Genomic DNA, 18042 nt, shown 5'->3' with positions numbered 1-18042 from the left:
AACCAAGCACGTATAGCATCATAAAAAAAGATGAAGAATGCCGCCGATGCGTGAAATAGGACGAATGTGAAAAGAAAAGGTCCCATGATACCGTTCCAGTCTGTACCCATGTCAGTATAAAAGGAAGGGAAGTAGCTCACTGATGACAACAGCGCCATCACCACAAATGCTACAACCATTACTGCCAGCCATCCCACCCGGGTCACTTCTCCAGCCAGGGATATAGAATAACCAGTTTGTACGAGTGACTTCCCAGCTAAGCCATCTGCGGACACGAATGGGAGCTTATGAGCTTCAGAGAGCCCATTCTTAACCGACGGGGTGTCAACGGTAATAGACCTGAGTAGCTGCAGGCGGTACAGCCAAAAACTGGTAGTGACGATTATAAGAGAGGCGAGGACCGCCGCCCAGCAGACTAGGAAGATAGCGGGGAAACTCATGGGACGATGTCAAACGACGCCGATATCAGGATTATCAATGAACAGTGAGCGCTCAAAATGGAGGCATTTCCAAAGAAGATTCTCATAGCGGGGTTCACACGTTGCTGATTTGAGAAATTACTTGAGCAACCGTACGGAAAAATTCCACGGGCTCGAACTCGCCAAGGTCCTAGAGAATTATTCGAGAGCGCAGTGAAACGTACTACGTTCCACGTTTAACGTAGCGGCAGTAAAAACGTGTACGAAAAGAGTGCACACGTGCAAACTATTGTTCTCCTGGTTTATCGGTATCATATTGTGTGCGCTCTAGCAAATCAAACACGAGACGCTCACAACGAATAATGTTGATCATCATTCCATGCACGAGTAGTCGCATCGATGGAAGGCGAACCGCCTTAGGCGATGAAGCACATTACTTTCTTTCCCTAGGTCGGGAGATGTCTGAAGACGGTGACGCGCCATCGGCTCAATGATAAGCAGAGTTAGCTGCTCACCATCACCTAAACCATCGTTAGAAATGAAAGAGCATCAATTCACAAACTACCAATAGCGTAAGGGTCGTGTGATTTCCTCTTTCCATACTCCCGTAGAAAGGGTTTTCATTGGAAGCACAGTGAAACGTAGCGACAGTGAAGACGTCTACGACAGGAGTGCAGGCGTGTAACCAATTGTGTTCCCGGTTGATGAGTATCATATCTCGGGCGCTATAGCAAATCATTCGCAACAACCTCACTGAAAATAGCAATAACCGCCATTCCTCGCGCGGGTAGACACATCGATGTAAGACGATGAAGCACATTCTTCTCCCTAGGTCGAGAGATGTCTGACGATGGTGACGCGCCATCAGCTGGATAGTGAGCAACTGTAGCTGCTCCACATCATCTCAACCGTCATGAGAGATGATGTGGAAGCGTACCAGCTCCCAAGCTACCAATAGAGTAAGACTCTGTGCTCTGCTCCTCCCCAAACTCTCGTACAGAGGAGTTCCACACGTGCATAGTATGCCTGCTGCACGAGCATGCATCTAGTTCCAAGGGTGTGCATCAACACAATTGATTCAACGGAGCGGGGCAGCTATGCCATCCCAAAATACGCGTTAGTGTCATGATTCTACCCGGCCTGGCACCTGTGCCTTCTCGACATACGACTTAGTGCAATCAAGACATCTGGGCGCGGCAACTATGCCTCCCCACCACACGCCTTAGTATTATTAATTTATCCAAGCGGGGCACCTATGCCATCCCAACATACACCTTAGTATCATCGAATTGCCTGGGCGGGGAAACCATGCCGTCCCAACATACACCTTAGTATCATCGAATTGCCTGGGCGGGGAAACCATGCCGTCCCAACATACACCTTAGTATCATCGAATTCCCTCGGCGGGGCAACTATGCCGTCCCAACATACACCTCAGTATGATCTAATTGCCTGGGCGGGGCAAATATGCCATCCTAAGATACTCCTCGGTATAATCAATTCACCTGGGCGCAGCAACTATGTCGTCCCAACATACGATTTGCTGTACACATTATATCTGGGCGAGGCAGCTATGCCGTCTCAACATATACCTCAGTATGATCGAACTATCTAGGCAGGGCAGCTATGTCATATCAACATAGACTTCACCCGGGCGGGGCAGCTATGCCGTCTCAACATATACCTCAGTATGACCGAACTATCTAGGCGGGGCAGCTATGTCATATCAACATAGACTTCACCCGGGCGGGGCAGCTATGCCGTCTCAACATATACCTCAGTATGACCGAACTATCTAGGCGGGGCAGCTATGTCATATCAACATAGACTTCACCCGGGCGGGGCAGCTATGCCGTCTCAACATATACCTCAGTATGACCGAACTATCTAGGCGGGGCAGCTATGTCATATCAACATAGACTTCACCCGGGCGGGGCAGCTATGCCGTCTCAGCATATACCTCAGTATGACCGAACTATCTAGGCGGGGCAGCTATGTCATATCAACATAGACTTCACCCGGGCGGGGCAGCTATGCCGTCTCAACATATACCTCAGTATGACCGAACTATCTAGGCGGGGCAGCTATGTCATATCAACATAGACTTCACCCGGGCGGGGCAGCTATGCCGTCTCAACATATACCTCAGTATGACCGAACTATCTAGGCGGGGCAGCTATGTCATATCGACATAGACTTCACTCGGGCGGGGCAGCTATGCCGTCCCAACATACGACTCTTTGCAGTCCCGAGATGGCAGATCTGCCCCCAGGTATAGTAGACCTTGGAGGCTCCTGTGACAGGACTCCTGTCACCTTGCTCCTGAATGATAGATGCAGGGTTCCTAAGAACTCGGTCGCCGATCTTGGTGACCGACTTGAACTCCAATTGGGACTCTGCGGACTAGAGTGTGAAGTAATAAGCACCGCGTCGCCGAAGTGCCGATAATGCACTCTCGAAGAATCATATCCTGCAACATAGCTCACATCTAGCGGAGCTGGAATGTACGGACAAGAGTGTGACATACCGTTGAGACTATATCGGACCCTAAGTATCCTAGAACTCCGGCTCTGTCGAATATCCTAGTCCAGAAAAGCCTCATCAATCGAACGATTATTGACTCCCCAAAAGTTTCTCGACTCGGCGAAAACACCATATTGTGCAGCTGAGAAATGTGGCAGATGGAGCCTGTATAACAGTGAAGCGTCAGAACGGTTGAAGGAGCATAAAATTTGGCAATATTATACTGCGATATGGCGAATTCATTAGAGTTGACTTGATGCAATGCAGTCCTCGAGAACCATGACAGAAGACTCTTCACGTCAGTCAAGCCCGCCCGTACATGACACATAATCCTGTGAGAACAACTTCAGTACACAAAGGTGCCTAGGTCTTGGCGAGACGAGCCCTTGAACGGAAGAAGGCAGCACCGGGTCCTAAAAGCCCCACTTTCACGAATAGGTGCATCAGCAAGACCGTTACGGCGAGTAGTACCGTCAAGAAAATTCTATAGACAGTTGAAAAGGCGTTATTTGGCCCATCGTAACCGAGAGCCGATATTTCCGGGCTGTCATAGGGCAAGGTCGCCAATGCTTCTTGAGGCGGTAGACAGCTATGTTCTGGTGATGGAACCCAATTTGCGTATCCTAGCTGCTGATAGCGATGTACTTGAGGACCCAGGAAGCATCCACCAATGTTTCCAACTGAGAATTGGCTGACAAACGGTATCGATCCCGTAGCGAGTGACGAGCCGCTGTCACAACTGACACGGTAGACGCAGGACAGATCACAAGGATCAACCCAGAGTAGAGCAAAAGTTAGAACCATGAAACAGGCGTAAAATATGATAACACTCCAGTTACGCAGAACGGCGAAGCGGAAGGCACCTCCGTACGTAGCCGTGAAGACATGGTTAACCAATACAGTGAACATTACAAAAACGAGCACTGCTGTATCGTAGTTATCACCCTTTTTCATCCAGTCTTGCGGAGGCACTTTCAGGTCGAGCGTGTCAACTCTTGAGGTACCACTGGGTATTTAATGGCGACCACAGGACTGCATACGAGATTACGAGCGCCCCAATGGCGATACAGGCAGGTACCACACAGGACAGAATGGTACGCCAGCCCAGTAGCGAAGCGGTTGGTCGGAACTTGGCTAGACGGCGGGCTGGTCCCGACAGCGTCGCCGTCCATACCATGAATACACCAAGTAGGATATCGGTCATTATGAAAATCCACTCACCGATGTTGAAGTTACCAATGATAGTGATGAAGAGGCGCCCAAGGGTGAGTATGAGAGCATATACGATGTAGTAGGAGTAAGTAGCCAGGTTAGTAGCTAGACATGCCCTACCTTCACGTATAAGGTCCACTACAGTAATGAGGCTACAACCATCACGGCATGAGCTGAAGGGTGACACCATTGAGGCCTCAGCCTGGGATAATGCCATTGCAGCATGGGCGGCACGTAAGGCACCACAATCGTTACCACCATCACCACACATGCCAACTACCAATTTATGTGATTGATACCATTTAACGACCGATACTTTATCAGACGGTTTCATCCGAGCGTACACCAGTATATCGTACCAATACTCCTCCAACTCGTCAGGTTGCTCATAGTAGAGATACCTCCACGCCCCACGGGTTACCACTAACTGATGGACTCCTTTCACTGGCGTCATCTCGTCACCTGACTCGGGATCAGACCACACCAGAGATGATCCTCCTTTATCATTGGTAACGATATGAGCAAGTAATACGGGTTTGGTATCATCTATTATACCAACCTCCTTAGATATACCAATGGCAGTCAATGGATTATCACCGGTACACACCACACTGCGAATATCCCCTTCCCGTAGCATACTGATAGCCAATGCACTATCCGGCTTAACCTCATTTTTGAAGAGCAGCAGGGCCAGCAATGTCAACGAGTTCTCAATCTCTGTCCTACTCATAGTCAACACCTCCTCCACCATATCAGCCCCGATCTCCCGCACACCCAATGCCAGTACATACATATTCGATGCCGCAAACGTGTCAGTCAGTTCCGAATAGTCTGCCGGTACGACGTGACATAACTCTCCCATACGCTCATACGATCCCTTCACCAACACCTGGACACGTCCAGTATCACGCTCGCGAACCACACAACCACTGGTCATCCGAACATGATCAAAAGGCAGCAGCCTGAGGACTTCAAGTACGCTACTGCCATCAGGTGAAGTGACAAAGGTATTATCCCCTCCGACAGAGAGAGACCACCCACATTTCTCGAGCATTGCTATCTCAACCTGGTTGCCGACAAGACGATTATCGCGGAGTCGTCTGACTGTGTGACATGCAGCCAAACCATGAATAACGTTTGTAGGAAGTCTGCTCGCGGAGTGATTACCGAAATCGACACGGTTGTCAAAACTGCCTCTCCGGACAGGGATCACCCCAGACAGTTCCATCCCGTCCTTAGTGATAGTGCCGGTCTTATCGAATACCATAATAGAGATCTTACCGGCTACTGGTATCCTCTCAGGTTGAAGGCAGAATATTTTATGATGATTACGTAAACGTTTGGCAGCTACTGTTTGACCCATAACCATCGCTACTGGTAGCATAGGATTCAGCGATTGCAGCAGGACTAGGAAAATCTGCAGCACCGTAACCATCCAATCGCCTATATGGGTGAGAGCCAAATAGAGAATTGATATAAGCATCGCGTAGGCAAACATGATGCCATAGACTATTGGCAGTTGGTCGTGGTATTTGAACCTGTATCACAGATTGCACGGGGCTAAGTACCGACAGAAATTCAGTCAGCGTTTCGTCAGCCCCGTTTCGTAAGTTGGGCTTTCAAAAATTTGGGCTGATATAGATCATCAACTTCACGTGTGAGAACGCTATACAGAAAACTTCTAATATTACCTCACTGATTGGGGGAACATGACCATCCTGATGAGCTTTCCCTTAGTTGTTGAGCCCCCAACAGCCGTGACGATCATCACAGCCTTCCCATGTGGGCCAGTAGACTCCATACAAAGCGTACCTGACCACTTCGAATTATGTAAGTCATACCAGTGATGACTATGTGAGCCAATATCCCTCATAGAAGTTTCAGGCCTATCTAGCTCACTATAAGGGGAGACCTATCCCGCCCTGCCTCCAACATGATTCACCACCAACCCGATAACTACCTGCATGGATCAAACTCTTCGATGTGAAGGAAGTGTCGCCACTGCCAGACGAATCCATGGCAATTTTTTGTACAGGCATCGGCTCTCCAGTGAGCATAGACTCGTTAACAACAGCAGCCCCAAGTAAGATATGCCCATCGCACGGGATCTCTGCGTCGTCCACTTCCATGATGTCACCGAGGGCGACATCAGACGATGGTATAACCGACCACTCGTAGTTCCTCAAGACCGAGACGTCAGTGGAATGATGAGCAAGTTCCGCCACTTTCTTCTGACCTCTTCGGACGATAAAAAGTGCCTTTACACAACCAGTGATGATCATCATAAGAAACCATATGAGACCTATATTCCAACCGCTATAGCCAAGGTAGGTCCACGAGCCCATACTCTGGATCACATAAAAGAGACTGCTGAACTCAGTAACCAGAGATTTGAATATCGGTGGTACGTCTACAACAATCTCATTAGGACCGATAAAGGCTCGCCTCCTGATAGCTTCGGTCTGGTCTAATCCACCAAGGGCTAGCAGTCTTTCTGATTCCGCCGGTGTGATATCAGTAGAGTCCGCCGCAGGACAAAACCTATCTTTCTTTTCATCGTATACATAACGCATACATGTATACTCGATAAATCGGTCGCCATCATCAGTGAGCTCAACGGGTATGATACTTTTCTGGGATGCTGTTCTGAATCGCCCTATTATGCGTCGCCATTTCTTCATGACTCGACGAGACCAACTAGGCAGAGGTTCTTCAGGCGTCTCGCCAGGATCGGTCACGACGATCTCATCCAGAGCCGGGATCTCCTCCTCAATCAGTATGTAACTAGCGGTCGCCAGAGACACTTCAGGCACCATGAACCAAGCACGTATAGCATCATAAAAACTAATGAAGAATGCGGCCGATGCGTGAAATAGGACGAATGCGAAAAGAAAAGGTCCCATGATGCCGTTCCAGTCTGTTCCCATGGCAGCATAGAAGGAAGGAAAGTAGCTCACTGGTGCCAACAGCGCCATCACCACAAATGCTACGATCATTACTGCCAGCCATCCTACCCGGGTCACTTCTCCCGCCAAAGACATAGAATAACCAGTTTGTACGAGGGACCTCCCAGCTAAGCCATCTGCAGACACGAATGGAAGCTTACGAGCTTGAGAGAGCCCATTCTTAGCCGATGGGGTGTCGATGGTAATCGACCCGGGTAGCTGCCGGCGGTACAACCAAAAACTTATAGTGACGAGTGTAAGACAGCTGAGGGCCGCTGCCCAGCAGACTAGGAAGATGGCTGGAAAACTCATGTGAGGATGGCAGACGACACCTTCTCAAAGGATATGACTGAACGGCAAGGGCTCACAGCATCAATCTTGTTCCGAACTGAACCCAATTCGGTCGAAAAAAGAAAGAGCGTTTGCAACATGGACTCAATGCACGCTTCGAGTCGATGCGTCGTCGACGATCATCCCTAGACAGGCTTCGAACACCCGCATAAGTGGGGAAGGTCATAGGATGAGTGAGACCACGCATGAGTATCTGAGAAGCCAACCGTGGCAGGCACCACGCTGAGTCGCTGTATACAATATCTCAGCCAGATACTTCGTGTGAAATACGAATTTCAAATCTAGATTTGGGATTTTGGCTTCACCATCAAAGCTCAACCGATGGAGTTCGCCATAGGGCGTGAAAACCCGGCCGTACACGATGGGCAACCCCTCGAACGGACAAAATAACCACGCTGACTTTGATCTGATCAGAACACAAGACTCGAACCGGAGCACTCCGGCAATTGAGCGGACGGCAACCTATAATTGATAGATCACCACCAAGAAATCCGTCGAGAACGGATGAAGTTACACGAGTAGGAACCATGTTTAAGATGCTGCAGGTTGTGAGGTGTTCCATCTCGAGAAGAGGCGTCCATGGCACCCCATAAAAGGACAGCTCCCTTACAACACCGCACTCCGGGTATCGTAAATTCTCGTCAACCTCCATGGGGACGGAACGGTGTACGGTTCGAACTCTCCTACTATCTCACGAAAAAAACAGAGATTAACACGCTAAAACTCGGTCAGACCAGCTTCAAGCCATTGTCTAGCGACCCGACGATTGCATACTCAATGATACTCACTACTACGCCAGAGTAGAGATCGCCGTCGAAGCCAAACACCTTCTCTGTCTCTTCTTGAAAATTCGCTTTGTTCACGAGATTAACTTGTCATTCTCATCTCCTGCTATTCAAGCCGCTAAGACCGCCATTAAGCAGCCATCGTCGTAGCCGTTGGCTCTCTACGCCGGCACCTAACGCGCAAAGCGATTGCGGTTATTCACATCTGAATCGATGATCTCCACCACTCTTCGCGTGACATAATTCTGCCAGGAATCTCCTGGGCATCATTGAACGCTTTTACAGTGGTTCGAGCACCATTATCGATATGCGAAACCGTGCTGACATGCCAGATACATCCTCGTTTCGTGGGCAACTTCCCCATGGTAACCAAAACCACAAGCAAGTTGCTTGAAGCAACTAACTTCGGAATGTGGCACATTCAATGTGCGCCGACTATCGGCTACAGAGAATTATCCGCGACCACCGGATTCTCCGACCGAAACCTGAAGAATATATAATGAGGTCCACATTGCCTCCGGATAGAGAATATGGACTCGTGAGTGAACGTCTGCAGACCATTCGTCGACTTCTTCGATGTCATGAGCCGTAGGTATAACACGTCAATAGCAATGCAGACTGCTTTTGCTATTGACGTGTAATAGACGTACGTGTGGCAGACTGCAACTGACAGTGGAGCATGCCCCATGATAGGAACCCCATAACATGGTGGATGCTCCCATCCGATGAAGACTCCATCAGGTAGGGACATACACCACATGACTCGGATACATACCATGGAATTGGAGGGGATATAATACAACTGGATATGTTCATAAAATTGGAGTTTTCATAGGGATAATACAAGGCGTGCTGAATCAGCGATAATAATAACAAAATCAGACGGAATAGGTTATCACTTTTACTGAGTAACTTACCAGAAGGGTCCGGCGAATGCACGAGATCCGCACGGTGAGACTAGTCGCTCGCCCGGGAAAGAAACATGGGACAGAGAATCAACCTGAGCTGCTGTGGGACATACGGCAATTCGGAGACCCTTTTCCGGCGAGGAAATTGAGGACTGCAGAACACAAGAGATACATGCAACGGAAAGAGACGAAGGTATGGTGCCTTATTCTGATAGTAAGTGATAAACTACAGTTGAAGCAGTAGAACGAGAAACTGATGATGAACAAACAGCACTCGTGACAACTATGGCAGTAGCTGTTTAGGCAACGAGGGACAGGCTCTAGCCAGCCGTTAACATCATAATGGGTGCCGGAATTGACCCTTCGTCAATTATGCGGCGCGCGAAGGCAAAAGCTTGTCGAACGTGCAATTGAGCAAGAAGCGACTTCAGATAGGAAGAAACACAGAAATAAGACCACAGTAGTATAAGCTACTACTACTGACCAGTGTTGTATCCTACAACCACCGAATTCCATACAGTGCAATCACCACACTGTGGATTCAAGCGAGGCGAAAGGATCCAGCTAGGGAAGAGGATGAGCTGAAGCCTTCCTGGACCCTTGCCAACGGCGAATTATGCCGGCAACTGGGCCAAGCAAACCAACCTTGACAAAGAGATGGAGGAAGACAACGGCCGAACCCAATATAATGGTGTCATCAATTCTGTAGCCTGTGGAGAATACGTTATTCGGACCATCATATCCGAGCGTCGAGATTTCCGGGCTATCATAGGGTAGCAAATCGAGAGCTGCCTGTGGAGGCATGCACTCGTCACTCGAGTCGGGGGTCCAGTTGGGAAAGCCGAGCAGTTGATAGCGATGAATCTGCGTACCCAAGAAGCATCCACCGATGTTGCCTACTGAAAACTGGCTCACGAACGGGATCTCACCAGTGGCTAGAGAAGCCCCACTGTCGCAGCTAACGCGATATACACAAGACAAATCACACGGGTCCACCCAGAGGAGGGCAAAGCTCAGTGCAGTAAATGCCAGGTAGAATATATTCAAGCTCCAGTTACGTAAGATGTTGCAGCGGAAGGCCCCTCCATAGGAAGCAGTATAGCAGTGTGTGACCAAAATGACAAGCAGGACGAACACCTGAACAGCTGAGTCGTAGTTGTCGCCTTTCTTAGTCCAGTCCTTAGCCTGAATGTTTAAATCCAGAGTATTGACATAGTAATACCAATCTGCGTTCTTGGGCGACCAGAGGATAGCATACGCTATAATTTGGCAGAGGTAAGAGCACACGATGGGGACGGCACATGACAATATGGTCCTCCAGCCAAGCAGTGACGCTGTGGGCCGATAGGCAGCCAATTTCTTCGTGGGACCGGACAGGGTCATCGTCCACACCATCCCGACACCGAGGAGAAGATCGGTCATAAGATAGACCCACTCGCCAAGGTTGTTATTGCCGATGATGGTACCAGAGATTCTCACACCGGTGAGCACAAAAGCATATACGATGTAGTAGGAGTAAGTAGCCAGGTTAGTAGCTAGACAAGCCCTACCTTCACGTATAAGGTCCACTACAGTAATGAGGCTACAACCATCACGGCATGAGCTGAAGGGTGACACCATTGACGCCTCAGCCTGGGATAATGCCATTGCAGCATGGGCGGCACGTAAGGCACCACAATCGTTACCACCATCACCACACATGCCAACTACCAATTTATGTGATTGATACCATTTAACGACCGATACTTTATCAGACGGTTTCATCCGAGCGTAAACTAGTATATCATACCAATACTTCTCCAACTCATCAGGTTCCTCATAGTAGAGATACCTCCACGCCCCACGGGTTACCACTAACTGATGGACTCCTTTCACTGGAGTCATCTCGTCACCTGACTCGGGATCAGACCACACCAGAGATGATCCTCCTTTATCCTTGGTAACGATATGAGCAAGTAATACGGGCTTGGTATCATCTATTATACCAACCTCCTTAGATATACCAATGGCAGTCAATGGATTATCACCGGTACACACCACACTGCGGATATCCCCTTCCCGTAGCATACTGATAGCCAATGCACTATCCGGCTTAACCTCATTTTTGAAGAGCAGCAGACCGACAAGTGACAGTCCCGCCTCCAACTCGTCTCTGGTCATCTTCAACACATCATCATCAGCCAGTTTCGGATCGAGTACCTTAGAGCCCATACCGAGTACATAGAAGTTACCCGAGGACAGCCTCTCACAAACATCAACATAGTCGCCAGGGACTGCACCATCATCGCATTCAGCCTGGACCTTCTCATAAGAGCCCTTCACAATAACAATAAGGTCCCCCTTCCCGTCTCTAACGACGCATCCACTGGTCATACGGGTGTGTTCGAATTCAAGCTGGCGAACCATCCTCAATTGAGACGAACCATCAGGAGACGAGAAGAGCATATCAGCACTACCAACAGCCGGGAGTGACCAACCCGAGGCTTTAACCATGGCGACCTCTACCTGATTGCCAACCAGTTGACCGTCCCTCAGAGACGTCACTGTATGACACGCTGCCAGGCCATACTGCAGTAGTAGGGGGGACTGGGCTACCTTATCACTCACCGTCATAGAACCACATAGCTTGGCACTCTCAGTGGTCGAGCTAAGATCTACGCGTTCACTGAAAACGCCGTTCTCCACTGGTACGGCTCCGGACAGTTCCATCCCGTCCTTAGTGATAGTGCCGGTCTTATCGAATACCATAATAGAGATCTTACCGGCTACTGGTATCCTCTCAGGTTGAAGGCAGAATATTTTATGATGATTACGTAAACGTTTGGCAGCTACTGTTTGACCCATAACCATCGCTACTGGTAGCATAGGATTCAGCGATTGTAGTACTGTAACCAACACTTGCAATATAGTAACAATCCAATCTCCCATATCAGTAAGGACGAAGTAGAGTATAGACAACAATATAGCATAGGCGAACATGATACCATATACGATCGGTAATTGGTCATGGTACTTGAACCTAAGAAACAACACCTACGAGCGAGCAATGATCAGTACGAGCCGTATTACCTCACTGACTGAGGGAACATGACCATCCGGACCAGTTGGCCTTTGCTTGTGAGCCCGCCAACCGCCGTGACCACCATCACAGCATGACCCAGGTGTGGCCCTGTCGACTGCATGCAAAGGGTACCTGAGCAGGCCTCAAAATACCACATCAAGACTCGTCGGCCTCGGGGACTCGACATAAGAAAATCGAATTCACATGATCAATTTATACTTATGGGAAATACCTTCATCCCGGATAATCACCTGCATAAACCATATTCTTAGCAGCAAACTTCGCTCCGTCATATTTCTCAGCAGCAACCTTCTGGACCGGCAGAGGCTCGCCAGTGAGCATGGACTCGTTCACAACCACCGTACCGCCCACGACGTATCCATCACAAGGCAGATTCTCCTGCTCCTCGATCATGATGATATCACCAAGGACGACCTCCTTTGAGTCCACCACTACCCAACAAGAGTTTCGCAGCACTTTCACATCGGCACTATGCTGAGCCAACCTGGAGATTTTCTTCTGACTTTTCCGCACGATGAAGAGTGCCTTGATGCAACCAGTGACGATCATCATGAGTAACCACACCAAACCAACGTTCCACCCGCTATACCCGAGGTACGTCCACGAGCCCATGCTCTGAACCACGTAGAACAGACTGCTGAATTCAGTGATTAAACTCTCAAATATCCCGGGGACCCTGACACGGATCTCGTTCGTGCCCACGACCCTCCTAGTAGAATCCGCCTGGGGCTCAGACAATCCCCCGGCGTTCACCAAATTCACTGCTTCGGCAACGGACACATTCTCATCGCGGCCAACTGGTCGGAATCGATCTGATCCTCCATCATAGTAGTAACGTACACAAGTGTATTCTATAGTCCTATCACCGTCCTCATTTTGAATCTTTATCAACGTCTTGCGTGAGGCCTGCTTGTATCGCAAAACCAAACCGCGCCAAGCGTTAATGAGGTTCAGGAAGACTTTCGGAATTCGCTCCTCCTTCGCCATGCCAGGGTCAAGCATATCAGAATCGTCCATCTCAGGAACCTCTTCTTCAATCAATACGTGAGTGGCTTCGCCAAGGTCAATTTCCGGCAACATGAATTTGGTCCTGATAGAATCGTAAAATTGTATCATGAACGCTACTATGATGTGGAAGATGGCGAAAACCACAATGTAAGGCCCCATTATACCGTTCCAGTCGGTACCCCAAGAGGTGTAGATGTCGTAGTAGTAGCTGACAGTCGCCAAGACAACCATCGCTATGAAAGCTGCTATCATCATTGCGAACCAACCAACCAGTATGCTCTGGCCCACGAGAGAAGTTTTGAAGCCTGATTGGAGCAGCAGTTTTTCCTTGTCCTCTTCGGTGGAGTGGAAGGTGAGTCGACGAGCCCCAAGAGGCTGACCTGATCTCTTGTCGTCACAAAGGCGGTTCTTGACGAGACGCCCACAGTAGACGATGCGATAAATGGCAAACCCGATAGAGACGCATGCCAGGACGAAGATTCCCAGGGCATAGCCTAGGATGAAGGAGTTTTCGAAATCCATATATTTTCCTTTTTAGGAATGAATTTTGAAGGGTATTATCAACAACGACAAATAAACCTGCATGAATATCGATTGCATCGACCGACGATGGAAGTTGCGCTAAAGCCCGCAATAATCCCTGTAACTCAACCGATGATACCACTAGCTAACACAGATCATACCAATACTATGAGCCGGAGGCCCGTCGCTACGCTCCTACAATGCTGAGGTGCATTTTGTGGAAACATAATTATACACGTCTGACATGGTAGATTATACGAGTCAGAAGTGAAACGATCATCAACCTTGAGGAGGTTGATCACGCTTTATCAACCTTACCGCCTGCTGAGGGTTTTAAACAATATTTTTTCTGACTCGCTTTGTTGAGTCATCTTCGACAACAAATTACCTAAGTGCAGGATTTGCACGACATTGGGAGACAGAAGCACGCACAACGTGAAATCGAAATGCAGAGTGAAAGGACATGAGAGGAATTAAGAGAAAGAGGTGGTTCAAGCGAGTGTACTGCATACATGGAGGTGATTCTGCTGGAGTCGAATCATATTATTGAGAACTGTAGAAGAAATATGAGAATGTATATTTATCACCCACGACTGTAGCTTCATTTTTTACGCACATCGCTCATCTTCATTACAAGGGAGCCGGACATGGCTCCCGTTAGTTAGAGTGGGGCCGGACATGACTCACGTTAGTTGGATTGGGGCCGGACATGGCTCCCGTTAGTTAGAGTGGGGCCGGAAATGACTCACGTTAGTTGGATTGGGGCCGGACATGGCTCACGTTAGTTGGATTGGGGCCGGACATGACTCACGTTAGTTGGAATGGGGCCGGACATGGCTCACGTTAGTTGGAATGGGGCCGGACATGGCTCACGTTAGTTGGATTGGGGCCGGACATGGCTCACGTTAGTTGGAATGGGACCGGACATGACTCATGTGCATTACAACGGAGCCTGACATACCTGGGAGTGAACAGGAGGAGAGCAAGCAACTTCACGTTGCTGCTGATTCAGCAGTGCTGAATGTCCTGTTGTGCTTAACCTGACCAGTGAGCACCGTGTAACATATGCTTCCCACTCAGGAACTAGATCAGCTAGGCGGCGCCTACGACATAGTGAAGCGCGATTAACGTTGGTGGTCCAGACCCTGAGCTTTACAGTGATGATGCGGAGTGGGATGTTAGAAAGACTAATGGCCGTTAGTTGAGTGGGATTAGCAGTGTCAGGTTGGCGCGATCGGGTTACACATATTGACGGGCCATGTAGTGTTCATAGCGTCATTGTTTGCTGATACTCTCACTAAGATTGCCAAAGGCATTTCCGGACCAGTGTGGTTCGGTAATGGCAGACTTCGAAACGGTAAAATAACTGCGCTGAACAGATGCCTTGACTTGAGTTAGGGAGTGCCCGGTGCACAGCCCTTGCAGCATAGGTGTCCAACGACGAACACAACGTCCGACGGGAGAGCAGCTCCAGTGAGAAGGTGTGGACATTCTGGGAAATCTCTTTGGGCAATTCTTGCTGTACACTTTTACCCTAAATCGTGTGTAAATTCACATTACACGATGAGGAAACTCCCGAATTGGGCTGAGGGAAGCAGACATCTGTTCCAACACTGGTTACTAGTACAGCAGGCAAAGATTGATTGAGTGCTGCCTGCTGTAGTTTTCCATAATTTTTTCTATATAATACTGCTGTGTAATGTGCTGTTAGGATTCACCCTATCATTCCATGTAGTCCTATTATATGTCTGGATGATCAATAGTTGTAGAGTGTGTTAATTAAGGGTGGCGCAGGTTCAAATCAAGGTCAGATACGTGCAAAAAAGTATAATTATATGATAGGGCTTCAAATTCGAAATTTTAGCTCGAAAGTCGTTTCTGTGGAGAAAAACTTTTTCTGAAAAAGTTACCTCTGCATACGTATTTTGAGTATCTATATGGTGCGTACTGTATCTGCTTCTTTCGACGGCGCGTCGTACCCCAGTGTAGGGGCTGATCGCAGCACGCAAGTCGGTTGATCTGGGCCCCAGATTCTGGGGTAGAGTATCGCAATACAGGGAAGTAGAGTTGAGGTGCAACATACAAACAACCACTAAGAATAGGCTCACAGTTCGCGATGAACTCCAACAATTAATATCATGCATAATATAGTTGACAGGTTGCCCAGGAAGCGAGGATCAAACCACAAAGGAATAATTTTCCCAGTATGTATACGAAAGTTATTTATGATTGACCCATCGAAGTGTGGTAATGCAACCGAGAGGGTCTCCAACGAAGTGAACAGCGCGAGAGAGCGGGATCAGTCCTCAGCTGATCCCCACCCCGCTGAACAAACTGATAAAAGGATGCTATCAGAACTAATAGCACAAAATCAGCGGAACCTTGGCGCACTGATTGCCCGACCTAAGCTGACCGAAAAGCTCCTATTGCGACCCCCAGTGAAGTTTTTGTATGATATTGTGATGGAGGTCTCTATCGTGACGGGATTCGGTGAGTTGTGGACTACCGTGATGCACACTGCCAACTTGGTGTTTGCCTCAGGAGCAGAGATAGTAAGAGAGATCTCTGCTGAGCGAGTGGTGACACGAGAAGCTAAATTGGAGTTCGTCACACTATCGCATTCTAGTATAGAGCACGCGTTACATCGAAGGATTGATGTAGACCCTTCGAAAGGTGAGATTTAGCGGTGCTTATAATACAGTCACTTCTGTTACGCGCATACCATCCGTACTGACCCTGTTTGCAGTGTATATGCTATGTTTATCCGGACACGCCTCTAGGAGGCCCTGTATGTAGGGTATGGCTAATATAAGTTGATCATCCGGACACGCCTTAGAAGGCCCTGTATGTAGGGTATGTGCTGATATAAGTTGATCATCCGGACACGCCTTAGAAGGCCCTGTATGTAGGGTATGTGCTAATATAAGTTGATCATCCGGACACGCCTTAGGAGGCCCTGTATGTAGGGTATGTGCTAATATAAGTTGATCATCCGGACACGTTTTTGAAGTCTCTGTGTCCAGCTATACCCTGAAGGCGATTCTCAAACTGTAACCACACCTTGTTCGTATCAGTTATTTGTGGTAGAGACCCTGATAAGACTAACAGACTCCTTATGTGCCTCCACGAAGCAGCGACAACAGTGCCCTACAGGCAAGAGGTCGTCCTCATTGGCCCACTGCGATGTTCATGTTAGATCTTCGGAGGCGTTCAATCGAGCCAGAAATAGAGAACCTCTGCTCACCGAGGAAGAACTTGACTCCCCAACGGAAGACGGTAACGAGTCGGAGTCAGAGAGCTCTTCAGCTGATGTGAAAAGTGACGACTCATGCGCGATTGGCACTCGTTGTGATGTCCAGGAAGAGATCGAACAGTCTTCGGACGGCGTAGAAGAGACAGTAGCCGCTTCTGCATATAAAGTCAAGGCAATGCTATCCGAGGTATGATGTACGCGCCTATGCTTAGCATTTTAGTGACTGTAGGGATGTAGATAGCAGCAGAGGAAAAGAGGTTGTCGCAGCTATTCAAGGAGATCGATACTGAGTTCGACCAAGTGGACGCAATTGATGCAGTTGTCCGTGTTAAAGAGCGCAGAGTGCATTATAGAGCTTCTCTATGGCTTGTATGTATGGACTTATATCAGGCCGAGTTTTCCCTATTAAAACTTTGCGCTTCGACACCAGTACCACAGGACGATGAGCCAAATAACGAAGTGGCTGCTCATGCGTGATGATGCCGCTAGGCGAACACTTTTGAAAGCTGATGAGTTCTCAGGTTTGAGCGAGCTCGTGTGTTTCCGCGCAGTCGTCCGAAAGCGTCAACTGAGGCTACTCTATTAAAAGGGTCGGAAATATTTCTCAGAGTTCAACAGCCTTTTCCGTTCTGTTGTCTAGGGGTCATTTAACACTCGTTTAGTTATAGTAGTTTTCGACGAACACGTGTTAGTCACATCTTCCCAGTTCAAGGTACGATGACTTAATTTCACCATCTCACCATGGTGACACCGATGTGACAGTACTCGACAAAACGACAGACCTTATTACGGTGAGAGTTGATTGAAACTCTTTTCCATCCGACCAGATTCAGTTACTACAACGAGAGTTAAACGACACTTGGTGGACCTATCTAACATCTTCGCCTGCCTCTGTGCTCATTGCGAAACACTCCGAAGAACGCGTGGTAAATGGATGGACACAAATCGCCATAGTATTGCTATAGGTCGACGCTCTTCGTCATTTACTCACTATTTTGCGTCCTATTGCGACTGAGCATGGCATTGGAAATAGT

At 48.5% G+C, this 18042-nt stretch overlaps 5 protein-coding genes across 5 annotated transcripts; 1 reads left to right on the top strand and 4 right to left on the bottom strand.

Moving 5' to 3' along the window:
• Positions 1–2720: 2720 nt before the first annotated feature.
• On the bottom strand, positions 2721–2900 carry Pmar_PMAR006273 (hypothetical protein; the record flags this gene model as incomplete). Its single annotated transcript, XM_002774600.1, has 1 exon — positions 2721–2900. A coding segment is annotated over one exon (180 nt), but the record flags the coding sequence as incomplete, so codon positions are not given.
• A 405-nt stretch (positions 2901–3305) lies between these two features.
• Positions 3306–3896, bottom strand: Pmar_PMAR006272 (hypothetical protein; the record flags this gene model as incomplete). The annotated part of the gene is made up of 1 exon (XM_002774599.1): positions 3306–3896. One exon carries the CDS (start codon positions 3894–3896, stop codon positions 3306–3308), a length of 591 nt encoding a protein of 196 aa, XP_002774645.1.
• A 34-nt stretch (positions 3897–3930) lies between these two features.
• On the bottom strand, positions 3931–6970 carry Pmar_PMAR006271 (Sodium/potassium-transporting ATPase alpha-1 chain precursor, putative; the record flags this gene model as incomplete). The annotated part of the gene is made up of 3 exons (XM_002774598.1): positions 3931–5692; positions 5846–5966; positions 6115–6970. The coding sequence occupies 3 exons, from the start codon at positions 6968–6970 to the stop codon at positions 3931–3933; spliced, it is 2739 nt and encodes a 912-aa protein (XP_002774644.1).
• Positions 6971–9341: 2371 nt separating this feature from the next.
• On the bottom strand, positions 9342–13755 carry Pmar_PMAR006270 (Sodium/potassium-transporting ATPase alpha chain, putative; the record flags this gene model as incomplete). Its single annotated transcript, XM_002774597.1, has 3 exons — positions 9342–12162; positions 12213–12336; positions 12456–13755. The coding sequence occupies 3 exons, from the start codon at positions 13753–13755 to the stop codon at positions 9708–9710; spliced, it is 3879 nt and encodes a 1292-aa protein (XP_002774643.1). The 3' UTR covers positions 9342–9707.
• A 2225-nt stretch (positions 13756–15980) lies between these two features.
• Positions 15981–17485, top strand: Pmar_PMAR006269 (conserved hypothetical protein; the record flags this gene model as incomplete). Its single annotated transcript, XM_002774596.1, has 6 exons — positions 15981–16245; positions 16297–16428; positions 16843–16915; positions 16952–17195; positions 17246–17350; positions 17399–17485. The coding sequence occupies 6 exons, from the start codon at positions 15981–15983 to the stop codon at positions 17483–17485; spliced, it is 906 nt and encodes a 301-aa protein (XP_002774642.1).
• Positions 17486–18042: the final 557 nt, after the last annotated feature.

Source organism: Perkinsus marinus (assembly GCF_000006405.1).
Source record: "Perkinsus marinus ATCC 50983 genomic scaffold scf_1104296958234, whole genome shotgun sequence".
NCBI classification, from domain to species: domain Eukaryota; phylum Perkinsozoa; order Perkinsida; family Perkinsidae; genus Perkinsus; species Perkinsus marinus.
This window is presented reverse-complemented; position numbering and strand designations above follow the sequence as displayed.